Consider the following 12,801-nt stretch of genomic DNA (forward strand, 5'->3'; position numbering starts at 1 on the left):
TTCGTGGGTCACGATCAGAATGGATATTATTTTATTGAAATTTACCGCCGTTTTAACACTTGAACGGGATTTGGGTTGGTTGGGTTCTCAGCCTTTGTTGAAACAGTTAGATATTTAATATGCTTCATAATTTTAGTATTATAACAGAGCTAATATAATAAAATAATAATCGAGACCATTGAAATGTATTTGAACAATACGTATTTTACAAAAGATGGTTTTGTACGGAATCATCTTCCTCTGGCTCACCTATTTACAGTTAATGGGTGAGATAAGGCAGTAAAATTACAGGATACAGAGATATGTTACTTCTCCGAAATAGCAACACATGTGAGGTACCACGGACGTTATATTGATAAGTAAAGAAAGCAAAGAAGTGATATTCCTGGTGCTGTTACCATTACCATCACCGTCCCGTAACTTGTCTACATCAACCATCAACTTGTATACATTCTAATGAATGGTGTAATGTGTTTAAGAATAATTAACCACTTACCATCAAGTGATGTGCAAGCTCGTTTGTCGCATATACTATAAAAAAACAAATTCATCCATTTACCACAACCCATTAACATACAATTGCTTGCTACAAGTATCGTCTTATAAGAGCGGCTCTTGAAGGAATAATGGCCTACATAGAACGTTGTTAATAATACAGTTTGGTATAGCGAGACAGTACTTGGCGCAAAAATAATATTTCAAGTCTTGGCATTCTGGCAATGATGTATTGTAAATTATTCCCCTACAGTCGTTTCTTATGACATCCTGGGGATACAAGAAATTGTAAGCAAGTACTTATGAAATGTGATGTGCATAAATGATTAAACATATAAATTTTTCTTTCGTTATCCTAATATCTTGGGACTAGAGTAATAATAAGAATCTCAGGACAATTCACACAGCGCCATCTTGTCCGAAGCGGAGCAAAACTTGTGTTATGGACCAGATACCAGACAACTGATACAAATGCTTAAATATTTTTTTTGTAAATACATACATAATATTTGTAGTAAACACCCAGATCGATAAAAACAATCGTAGTCATGAATATAAATGTTTGTGTCCCGTGCGAGGAATCTATCCGGCCACCGTCCGAAATAAGGCGGTGATGTAAACGGGTAGACCACCGAGACCATCAAATAAAAATAAATCCTATTGATTGTAAAAATAATCATCGAAATCGATCAATAGGTCTATATCGTGTAATGTACACACGACAACTTCGTACAGAATAAACATAGCAAATAAATACATTTTCGCGTATAATAGTGTCTGTTTACATAACACTAACCGTGCGTTCAGTTTAGTCGTAGAGTTCAAATAGCAGAAATAAATTGTATCGCGGACCTTCGGGTATTAAACAAACTTGTTACTTAGTCTGTTTTTATCAAAATTAAAAATAATGTCAATCTATTATATATATATTTGTTCAGCAGTTTCTTCGTGAAACAAACAGACTCACTTTCGAATTTATAATATTATATAATATATTGGAATGTGTATGGATAATTTATTAATCTTACTAATATTATTAACTCGAAAGTTGGGTGGATGGATGGATGTTTGTTAATCTTTCTCGCAAAAACTACTAAACAGAATTTGATTAATAAAGCTTACAGTCGTACATCAGAATAACTCCTAGGCTATAAATTAAAAAGATATTATCTAAATGCGCGGCTAAGCTAGTAATACATAATACATTAATGATATTACATACATTAATCCTGTTAAGTATTTATAAATAGAAAATGTAAATCGTAAAGAAAAATCATCGTTCTTTGTGATTTCTATCAGATTGTCGAATATGAAAAAGGGAAAATACCTATCCGGTAATGGACGGCTCTGTGGCCTGTCGACGGCAGATATGGACAAACAGACATTCACGGAAAGCTTTTTTGTACGTTTTTTAATGTTAATTTTATTAAGTGGAATATTTTTATTTATATTTCTGGATCATATTCTTAGGTATAACTCCTTGAGACTTCGCTATTATTCGAGGCTGTTTACCACAGCTTTTCAGACAATGCCTTCATGAGAACTAGACATATGGATGTTAACATCAAGAGTAGACCAGTTTCCGCTTTTACCTTTTTTTGTGAGCGGTAACTACATGCGTCTTTCATAATGGTACAGTGACAATCCTTTCTTCCGTCTTAATAGTCTTTCCGATCTCTCTGAATCCATTGGAATATATTTATCTATTTTTCTGTATTTTTTTATTATGTCTCAAGGAGTTGGTTTTTGTTCGAGGATGTTTACCATAGCTCTTCAGTTCAGCTCAATTATAGGAACCATGGATGTTGGCCTCAAGAGTTAACCTGTTTCGCGGTTCCCCCTGGAAACCATCGTGATAAATTCTTGTTAAATTTGTCACGATGGGCTAACTGACCTAACCTCATGTTCATCTTATCACCGTCCACTGGTGGTCCACCACCATTTCATTATCATCCCTAAAAAAAGAATCCTTCCTTCCTTCTGAGTTCTTTACAATCTCTCTGACCCTTCTGACCATGATGATAAAACTTTAGAGAACGTTTTATTGTATTTTGTATGACATTCAAGCTGGTAACTCATCTGATAAAATTGTTGCATACTGACAAATATTGCTTATGTACATGAACATCAATACGGGAATCACGACGTCATAAGTTACGATTCCAGAGGATAACTAATGTGACTAATGTGAAATACTATGTTATTGTACATTTGCTATTAATTTTCAAAAGAAATTTCTAACGGAACCCTAATATTACTACAACAATTATATGGTTTGGAGAGGCTAATTCAATGTTTACAATTGGCCTATTATATAAGATAATGTGATTTTTTAGTTGGCATTATTCTAATTAACATCCATTTGCAAAATAAGAATTATTCTTGTAATAAAATTATATTACCTTTTAATTAAAAAGTTGAGTAGTTTTGTTCTGATTGAGAATAATGAAACAAATATACAGATTCTTTAAGTATCTCTTCTGTGTAGTGCATTAGAAATATAACGACCGCCCTGCGCACTTTCACCTTAGATATTTTATTTGCTATGACTGTAATGAGTGTATCAACTTAAGTGAGCAGCGGCAATATGATTTATTGTCATTGTGTATTTAGGGCTTCATAAAGATTCGAACATTCTGTTATTCTAAATCATAGCACAGTGACTAAACTGTTTTTGTTAACTTTTTCATCGAAATATCGTGAATAATAAGCCAAAACAAAACTCGGTAAAAAAACAATATTAAGTAATTAAAGCATTGTTGTTCATACTTTAGTTACAGTTGTATTTTAAAATTACTATTTTGATGACAAGTACAGTTTGCTTAACAAATAATAAACCCCATACTTATAGGACAGATAAGAGAATGTTAGATGGGTATAGATAGGTACCTACTCATAGTTTCGTAGAACAAGTATGCCTCGAAAAGTGCTTTAATTAAATTCTGTGGGTTATTGAAGACGATAAATCGATTACCGTCTCAAGAAAATATTATGATCCACTATTGATGGATGTATGGCAGTTATGTAAAAGTAATATCAAAACATATTAGAATTGGGTAACATATTGTCTTTGGTAACATATACAGAAACAATTACCTATACTTTAATTCTCAATTAATAACTATAATAGAGCTTATAATGTGAGACTACACTTTTCTTCGGTGGCAAAAATAATTATTATCATTCGGTTCTGAAAAAAGTAGCGATTATTTCTATTAATGAACTTTTTTTAATGAACTATATTGAAACTACGCTTAGCTTCACTGTAGTTTATTTAAAAAAATCATAGAATTTCTCAGTTTTTCTGTACTATAAATTGTGCATGTCTCATAAATATAGGCATTTCTCGTATATCACGCGCTTGCTGAAAACTTTAAAGTTAAAATATTTTTTTTTATATTATGTAGAGACCACCAGCTGACAATATAACAATAATTAGAGGGTAACTTCTTAGTAATGAGCGTTAGTGACTCCATAGCTCGCAAAGTAGTCACTAATCCATATACCAATGCTATTTGCCTTGGGCATATTATTTTTCAAAACAATGTAATTATAGTATACATATTCTTACATTTGTGAGTAATCCTGGACATTATACCTCATTACTTGATTTAGGTGTTAAAATGCGCCAATAATATACTAAAGATGAATGGAGACCTAGCGCTATTAAAAATCGCTTCGTGACATAGTAATATTTTAACATAAATGTCACATAATCGGTATTAGGGTGAGGCAGACCCATTATACGAATGGGTAGATCATAAATTTTTGCAACTATGTATATATATAACATGAATATGTAATTATAGTTACAAGAAAGTAAAAGATTTACACTGCAAAAATTTTTTTGTTGTAAATATTTTACCGCTTTGTTATATATTATACATATAATAGAACAGGTAACAATTCATTCATAATATAAGCGCGGCTCTTATATTATGAATATTATATTATATAATATTACCTATTCTATTACTTCTAGACTCTTGTCGATGGAACTCCTTCCATATCCTACAATTTTCTATCAATCTGTATTTGTCGAAACGCCATATAATAATATGTTGATATATACATACGTATTGATAATATCAAGTTATCATAATATACTTTTGTTAAATAGTAACAGAGTCCATTACTAGATGCACCATGTCAGGTCAACTTCCTCGCTGTACCTACCCCCCACAAATGTCGTGGTTAATTTCTCTGCGTGCCTCTCATCTATTCCAGTCGGCAAGCAGTTAGTTTCTAAGCTACGTTTCGGTTGTACGGTCAGTTGAAGCAAAGACTTTACAGAGACATTACATGGCACGAGTTATACGAGCATGCAATGGCATAAGTGGTATCACGGCTGTTACCGGTCGCCAATACGTTGAACGATAGATTGTTCACATTCTTCATTCTCATTCTATCATACTTAACTGGTGCCTCGCCAGCGTAGTAGGTATAGCGTTAGCGCAAGGAGATGCATACTTCCATATTCATAAATTAAAAATAAATTTATTTTACTTAATCACGAAATTCTTATGAAACAAGATTTCCTCCTCTCGTACCTGTGAGAATTTCTACAAAGCGTTTCTTAGTGAATAACTATCAATTCACGAGAAACCAATGCGAAATTTGCAAGTATGGCGCGCATCTGAGAGAAACTTTGAACAACATTGTAGTCACCGCTATTCATTTTGCCACATAGCATCTTGCAATGCTAACTTTTCAAAAACATGAAGATATGACAGTGAGATTATAGGGTACGGAAGTATAACAGCTTGGTTCTCTGAAATGGTATTACTTGGGATACATTATATTTTATGATCCATGGTGCTCTAAATTTCTATAGGCGACGTTTACCACTTTTCATCGCTTGACCCTTGTCAACTAGTTTACCATTCTAGTCATATACCTATTAAAATGGGGTTCTAGAAATTTCGACAAGTTTGTGCTTCCTGCCAAATTCTGACTTCGCAATTCAAGTAGTTTTAGAGATTTCGGTTCAAACTTCGTTATATAACTGAAAAATATAAATTTTTTCAAGGAATAGCACAATAATTAGGTTTTTTCATTTCTTATATTATTAATATAGAAAACCAAACAAAGTAATCAAAATCAACTGTTGCATTTGTAGATACTAATTGTTAATTTGTTATTGAAGCTATCTGGGCATATTTGTATGCGTCATGGGCAAAATTTGACAACTTTTTATATTAAAATTTTTAACTTTTTACATTAAAGTTACATATAAATGTCAAGGATATAAACGCCGTTTCATGAAATAACTATTGACGAAAACTATTACTAATTCTAATTATTTAGGTATCTAATATACACGGATGGCCAATTAATGTGGGTTTTCAAACATAGATATGTAGGTATAAGAAACAACTTCTATTTATTAGAAACTTTCACTACAACTGTACCATTTATTGATAACGCAAATCACGTTCTTCTTCAATTATTGATTTTAGGGGAAGAGAATTGACTTACTTTCCTTCCGCCCTGATGTATTACATCAACATGCCACTTTGATAAATGAAGCTCTATTAACGCCGCTAGCGGTGAATAATGTAACTAGTTTGTTTTGTATATTGTAAATCGTATTGAAATTACAAAATTGAAATATACTATGAAATATCGGTGTGTTTAGCCGTTATCTATATAGATTATGTCTATTTATTGATTTATTAATTCATAAACATCATGTAAAGCTATATTCAAATATCAATATTTACTTCCGAATAAACGCCATAATTTCGCAACTTAATTGCGTAATCTGGTCAATGGATATGCGTATATGCGATGCGTACGTATTCGTATATTTTTTTAGTCTTAATAATGGAATGGCGCATATGCCTGTGCTAACGGTGAAGGCACCAGTGGAGGATGAGAATGAAGAGAGACCAGCTAGCCCATAGTGGTAAATTCACCAGGAATTTAACATGATGATTTCCAGAACCGCACGGAAATCACTTTGATTAGAGAAATCACCTTCCCCGCGTACAGCTATACTGTAGGGACCTACATATGTTACACGTATCCGCAAAACATTACCTTTTCTTCGGAAATCGTGTAAAAACGCTTCATTGAACTAAATGTTGGGGTCATGTGATCAATTTAGTGTGAAGGTTTCAAAGATTGTTCTCATGTTTCTATTAGTCTTAATGTTCCTTGGAAAAAGTAGTTTAGTTTTACGGATATTATTAAAACTGGACGTCTTCTTCATCCTCTTTGTTACACAATTAAAATGTCAATCGATAGATGTATATCCACTACATTGTCTACCATCCCACTGGACGTAGCTACAGGATAAACTTTATTTCCTACTAACTTATATCTGTTACTTCGCTTGACCATGACTGACTGGGATACCTATGTTCTATGTATATCTCCATTCCTAATGCTGTTTTATGATAATACTAGCTACTCGCCCGGGTGTACATGTATTATATATAAACCATCCTCTAGAATCACTCTATCTATTAAAAAAAAACCCCTTCAAAATCCGTTGCGTAGTTTTAAAGATTTAAGCACATATAGGGACGGACAGACAGCAACAGCGACTTTGTTTTATACTGTGTAATGGTTTGGTTATTTCTTCATATAACCAAAGTCGTTTTTACATTTAAGGGGGTCTTCCTATGTGATGGGTTGAAAAAATCGTTTTTTTTTTCATAAATTGCTCCCTTAACATGTCTAGAATACGGTAGTAAAGCGATTTTAGAAAATTCGAAATCGTTTTAAAGATACAGCCGGTAAAAGAAAGAGCGGTTCGGAGCGGTGAGTTGGCAGTTAGAGACCGGGCCTATTGTGTACCGTCGGCTTTATACCTGGCCTCCCTTTTATTAATATATTTGTTTATACAAGTTTAGACACGTTTCTACAGACTTAAACAGAAATTTCTATTGTTATAATATTTTACCGAAGTTATTTTAGTCTTGGTTGAACTTCGAAGAGAGCAACAGCTACAAATTATTTTTTTTCATAATGAGTGGACGGAAAGGAAGTACGAGTGGAAATGTTCATCCTGGTCGTAGTAAAAAAAAAGAAAGTTTAGTGGAAACCGTTTTACCCACCAAAATGATACGGTATTTACATCAGCTTCGGCCAAAAAACTTAAAAATAACATGAACATGAATGTTCCCATCGCTTCGAATTTCGCAGATTGCATTTTGGAGTTTGTTTCTGTTTTGCTGCAATCTCTGAAATAGTTATATGTAAAACTTGTAAAAGTGACGTGTCTATTTCGCTCCTAAACATCTTCATTCTGGTCCCAAAGTTGTTGAAATTGCTAGCTACTTAGCAGTTATTATCTTTAATGAAGGTTTTCAAGGTATTTTAAAAGTTATGTCGATTATGGGATGCCCTGTTGGTCGTGAAGCCCAAGCGTATGTTGAGAAACGGGATGAAAAGCGAATCTTACGCTCTGAGCGGCGCGTAAGAGATGTCGTTAAACAAGCCAGGATTGACTCAAGAGCTGAACAATCTGCTTTAAAAGAGTTTCACGAGGAAGAGGAAGGAATACTCTATGGACCAGGCATCGCCGATTGAGAGTAAGTTGATATTTTAATAGTTTTTAACGGACTTGAAACTTTAAACGCGTTTTTCTCAAAACTGTGTTTTTCAAACTTTCCTCCATTGTATCTCAGAAACGGCTGGACCGAATTACTTGAAATTTACAGGGCACACTCAATATATGTAAACGCATGGAATGAACTATTATCAATCGAAAATTTTCAAAACTTCGATTTTTTTATAGCAAAAAACAAAGAAAAAAACGCCTAATTTGCAACTTTTATTTCAAATGTCTATCAAAAATCCAATTTTTTTTATATTCATTTGATTATAGGTCATTCCGTGATTTTAAGCCTACAAATTAAAACGCCGTTTTTTTTTTTTTTTTTCAGATAAGCCGATCAGCCGGAATCGTGGAGGAAGTGGGAGCTCTTTTTTTCGAGGCGGGGGTGTTCAGAGCGCTGTAACTCTAGTTTGACTGAATATTTTTAGCTGAAATTTTATATTTATACTGTCCAAATACGTGTTAATAAATGATAAAAAACTTGAAGCTCTAAATATTTACTGGTCGTAGAAAAAAAATCCTAAAATATCCCTAAAAAACAGGCCGTCACATAGGAAGACCCCCTTAAAACATAAGTTACTTTTATTTAAAAAAAAATGGTTTGAACTATTATTAGTGACTTTCATGAGATAATGTGTATGTGGGTGTATATGGTGACATTCCCAATGATTTATTTTAGTTTTAGTTGTAATTAGTTTTCTCATTTAGTAGATCTGTGCTATCCACGTGACGAGTTTAATAAATAAGATAATGAATTAGATTCGTGTAGAAAAGAAATATAGTTTCGCAATTAAAATTAATTACTCTCTGCTCATTTATATTTGGCACAATTCTTACATTAAACTATATTATGAAAGTATAGTTGTCTAATGATTAAAAAGATAGAGAGGACGTATTTTATTTATTTATTTATTTATGTCACACTAAGTGAGCTTTACAGTTTCCCAATACTTAGGAAGATTGTATACATATACACACACTTATAAAACACTAGTTACTAATATGTACACTAATTACACAAGAAAAAATATATCAATCAAAAAAAAAATAATAATAATAATAATCTTAATTTTCCATACTACATAAATAATCTGCTGCCATCCTACGAAACTCCAGCAAATTACAAGTAAATTTGTCTAGTGAGTAGACTCAATGCCAGAGAAATAGGTAGCCTAGTTTGGCCAGCTCCGTTCTTCTCTATGGAACATCGAACAAGTTTCATCTTCGTGCTTGTACGTAATTATTGGGCGCTCTTATGGACACCGATGTCAATACCGCTTGGTTACATTTTTCACCTCTCATAACTCACCGTATTTTGTGATGAGGAATGAGAACTCTTGTACCACAGGACCAGTGTAAGAAGTTCTTTCACTCAAACAGGTCTTTTACGGTTTTAAGTTTCCTCCAATGATAGGCAACATACATATATAATTGGGTTTATGTATAAATATACCTATATATAAATATAACCATAATATATTTTTAGTTCCGATGGTCGCTGGTTCGATTCATTGCATGGTACACATTTGTATCCATGAGTATTATCGTTTGTATCGGTTGAGTTGTACTATGTTCTTCTTCTTAGTCGGTACACTCTTGTCAGAGTGGTCGTGGTCAACATTTTGAATCACGATGAGTGAGGTTTTTGGTAATACGGCGCCATTCGTCGCGGACTGTAGCTATGTATGTATTTACAAAAAAAAAATGTATTTATATATTTAACCCAAACTCTGCTTAACTTGAGACTCTCTTCTTGTGATTTTTCAACGAAAGCTATCTTATCTTATTTTAGAGTGCTGTAGTGTACTTATATATTATGTTAATATATACCAAACTCTTATAACTAGGTCAGTCTGGGTGGGTGTACTAGTTATTGAATGAAATTCTCGTCTCAGTAATATCACATGTAATATTATGGACGTAAATGTTAGCGATGATGGATGAAGGATGGTTTGTTGTTGTGATTTGTTACTTTTTCAAAAATCGTTGGACAGATTGGAATGAAATTTTCTATGAAGATAGATCATATTATACATTAACATATAGAGTACATTTTAACACAATGATGTACCGTGGGACGTAGTAAGTTTATGAAATAAGAAGACGCATCTACAGTTAATAACTGCTCTCAACTTCTAGATTGAGCTTAAGTGTTCCCTCGCTGAGATTTAAATCTGCTATTGTATTTTGCATAATTATAATAATAATAACTCAGGCCAATTCACACAGCGCTATATAGTCCCAAACTAAGCAGAGCTTGTGTTAGGTGTACTAGATAGCTGACATAAATTCATTTTTTCATGTAAATACATTTTATACATAGAAAACACCTAGACCAATACAAATAATCATACTCATGAATATAAATGTGTCTACCCTGCAAGAAATTTAACCCCCGACCATCAGAATTAAGGCGGTGTGCTAAACCGTTAAACTATTGAGGTCGTCAAAAACATATTAATACATACTTTAGTGCTATAAGTGTATAATTACTGTCGAACTCACTTTTTGAAAATATAATATTGTCTGTCAATAAAACTGACCATTTATTTTACAAGGAATAAAATATCCACTAAATAAACTTAATTATAATAATTAATAAAAAAAGCACTAGATAGTATTAATTGTATTAAAGTAATAGAAATCAGTAAAATATTATTTCAGACTCCGGTAACATATCATTGGAGTCAGCCTTCTGCGCCCTCATGGCTCCGTCTCCACTCCTGGAACTCAGCAGCATATTTTTCTTCTTCGTGCCCGGTGTTCTCATACTATGTCTGTATGTCAGGATGGGACTTCATATACGGTAAGTTATAAATCTATACATATAAATAAAATTGGAGTGTCTGTTTGTAATATTGAAATAACCGTACTACATGTTACATACGGTACTACGTTTTACTACATGCATATAAATATAAATGCAGTACATACACCAAAATAATATTTTTTACAATTTTTGTCTGTCTGTCTTTCTGTCTGTTTGTTCCTGGACCGATTTTGACTGCACTTTTTTTGGCAGGTATCTGATGTAATAAGGAGTAACTTTGGCTACTTTTATTTTAGAAAAAATATTTTATTTTAGATAATAAAGTTAAATTCCACGCAGACAAAGTCGCGGGAGCAGCTAGTGTATAATATAGCTTTACCAACGTGATTGTAGCTGTATTGTCACTAAGCATTATGGGATCAGGGAACATAAAGACCCTAATGATCTTGATACGCGATATAGACTGGACTGACGACGTGTGTTTCATTGCATCACTATAGTTCCCATATAGAGAACTGTAGTATGCTTGTTTGGCATCATCATTATTATTACATAGTATAAAATAAAGTCGCTGTCGCGGTCTATCCTTATGTATGCTTAAATCTTTAAAATTGCGCAACGGATTTTGTTGCGGTTTTTTTTTAATAGATAGTGATTCTAGAGGAAGGTTCATATATATAATACACCCTTGCGACGCCGGGGCGAGTAACTAGTTTCTACTATATAAGAAACTCCTTGCCCTACATGTATATATTTTCTTATTAGTTCACCTCTATAAGTTTAATGTTATCCTGACAATAAACAATTGGTACTAGATTTATCATCATCATCATTTATGTGTAGCAGAAAGTGGATAAATTCTGATATTACTATGTAAGTTCGTAAAATAAAGTAATCATCATTGCCTTGCCTTTATCCCATTATTTGGGGTCGGCGCAGTATGTCAGTCCCTTCCACTGCTCTCTATCGGTCGTCATATCTGAACATACTTTTCTTTTATTCATATCATCTTTCACACAATCCACCCAACTTTTCTTAGGGCGTCCCATCCCTTTACATAAAATAACGTAATGTGCACTAATAACCCTGCTAGTCAACTGTACTATGTCAAATTGACTACATACGGTTTCACGTGAATAACATCGATAAATTCCTATGTGATAGATAGAGTAATATTTTAAGTATCAAATTTAAGTTGGTTGGTATATAAAATTAATTTGGTTTATTATAATATAATAACATAACATCCTGTTTTTCAACAGAAAAATTGGGCATCTAATAAGATCTTCATCTTTCCTGTTTATTTCGAATGGTTTCTAACAACTTATTATTATTGACATCCTCGGTAGTCTAGCAGGTTGGCACTCCGCTATACTTTCGATGATCGGGGACTTCGAGGACGTTAGACTTCTCTCACGTTACAATCATTTGTATAAATTAATTCTGGGAGTTTTATATGTATATTATGTATGCATTTAGAAAAATAATATCTAGATATTTATATCACATGCTTAGTACCCTTTGGATTTCTCTGAATGGCAATGAAATTATACCTATGCAATGATAATTTCCCTTTAAAAATCTTTCTTTATACAGACTGTCATTTTGTTACCCATTTCTTTATTAGAAAACAGCAAAAAAATTCAACAATAAAACAGGCGATCGAAATGTTAATGATCAATTATAATGAAAATGAGAGCCATTTGCGTTCGAAATTGCTCCGTGTACCTTTCAGGTGTTTTGGGTTAACGAAATTAGATTCTGTCCATTTTATTTCTGCTTTAGATGTCTATAATATACTAATGACCAGATTTAGGTTCACACAGGGGCAAGTGTTGTAGAGAATTTTAATGTTCAAATAAATTCACTACGGCCAATGTTACTCGCTAATTAGTATATAATGTATTCAAAATTCAATGTATTTGTGAAAGAATTTCTAAAATATATAGGTAATTAAGTATTGTTTTAG

At 32.9% G+C, this 12,801-nt stretch overlaps 1 protein-coding gene across 1 annotated transcript in view; it reads left to right on the plus strand.

Moving 5' to 3' along the window:
- The window catches only part of LOC131853902 (neuropeptides capa receptor-like), a 74,200-nt gene that overhangs the window by 28,125 nt on the left and 33,274 nt on the right, over positions 1-12,801 (plus strand). The window contains exon 4 of the mRNA XM_059204984.1: positions 10,727-10,868. Within this exon, the coding sequence (XP_059060967.1) occupies positions 10,727-10,868 (142 nt within the window). The remainder of the gene's footprint in view (positions 1-10,726; positions 10,869-12,801) is intronic.

Source organism: Achroia grisella, unplaced genomic scaffold (genome assembly GCF_030625045.1).
Source record: "Achroia grisella isolate CSIRO2021 unplaced genomic scaffold, CSIRO_AGI_Agris_v1 utg918, whole genome shotgun sequence".
NCBI lineage: Eukaryota > Metazoa > Arthropoda > Insecta > Lepidoptera > Pyralidae > Achroia > Achroia grisella.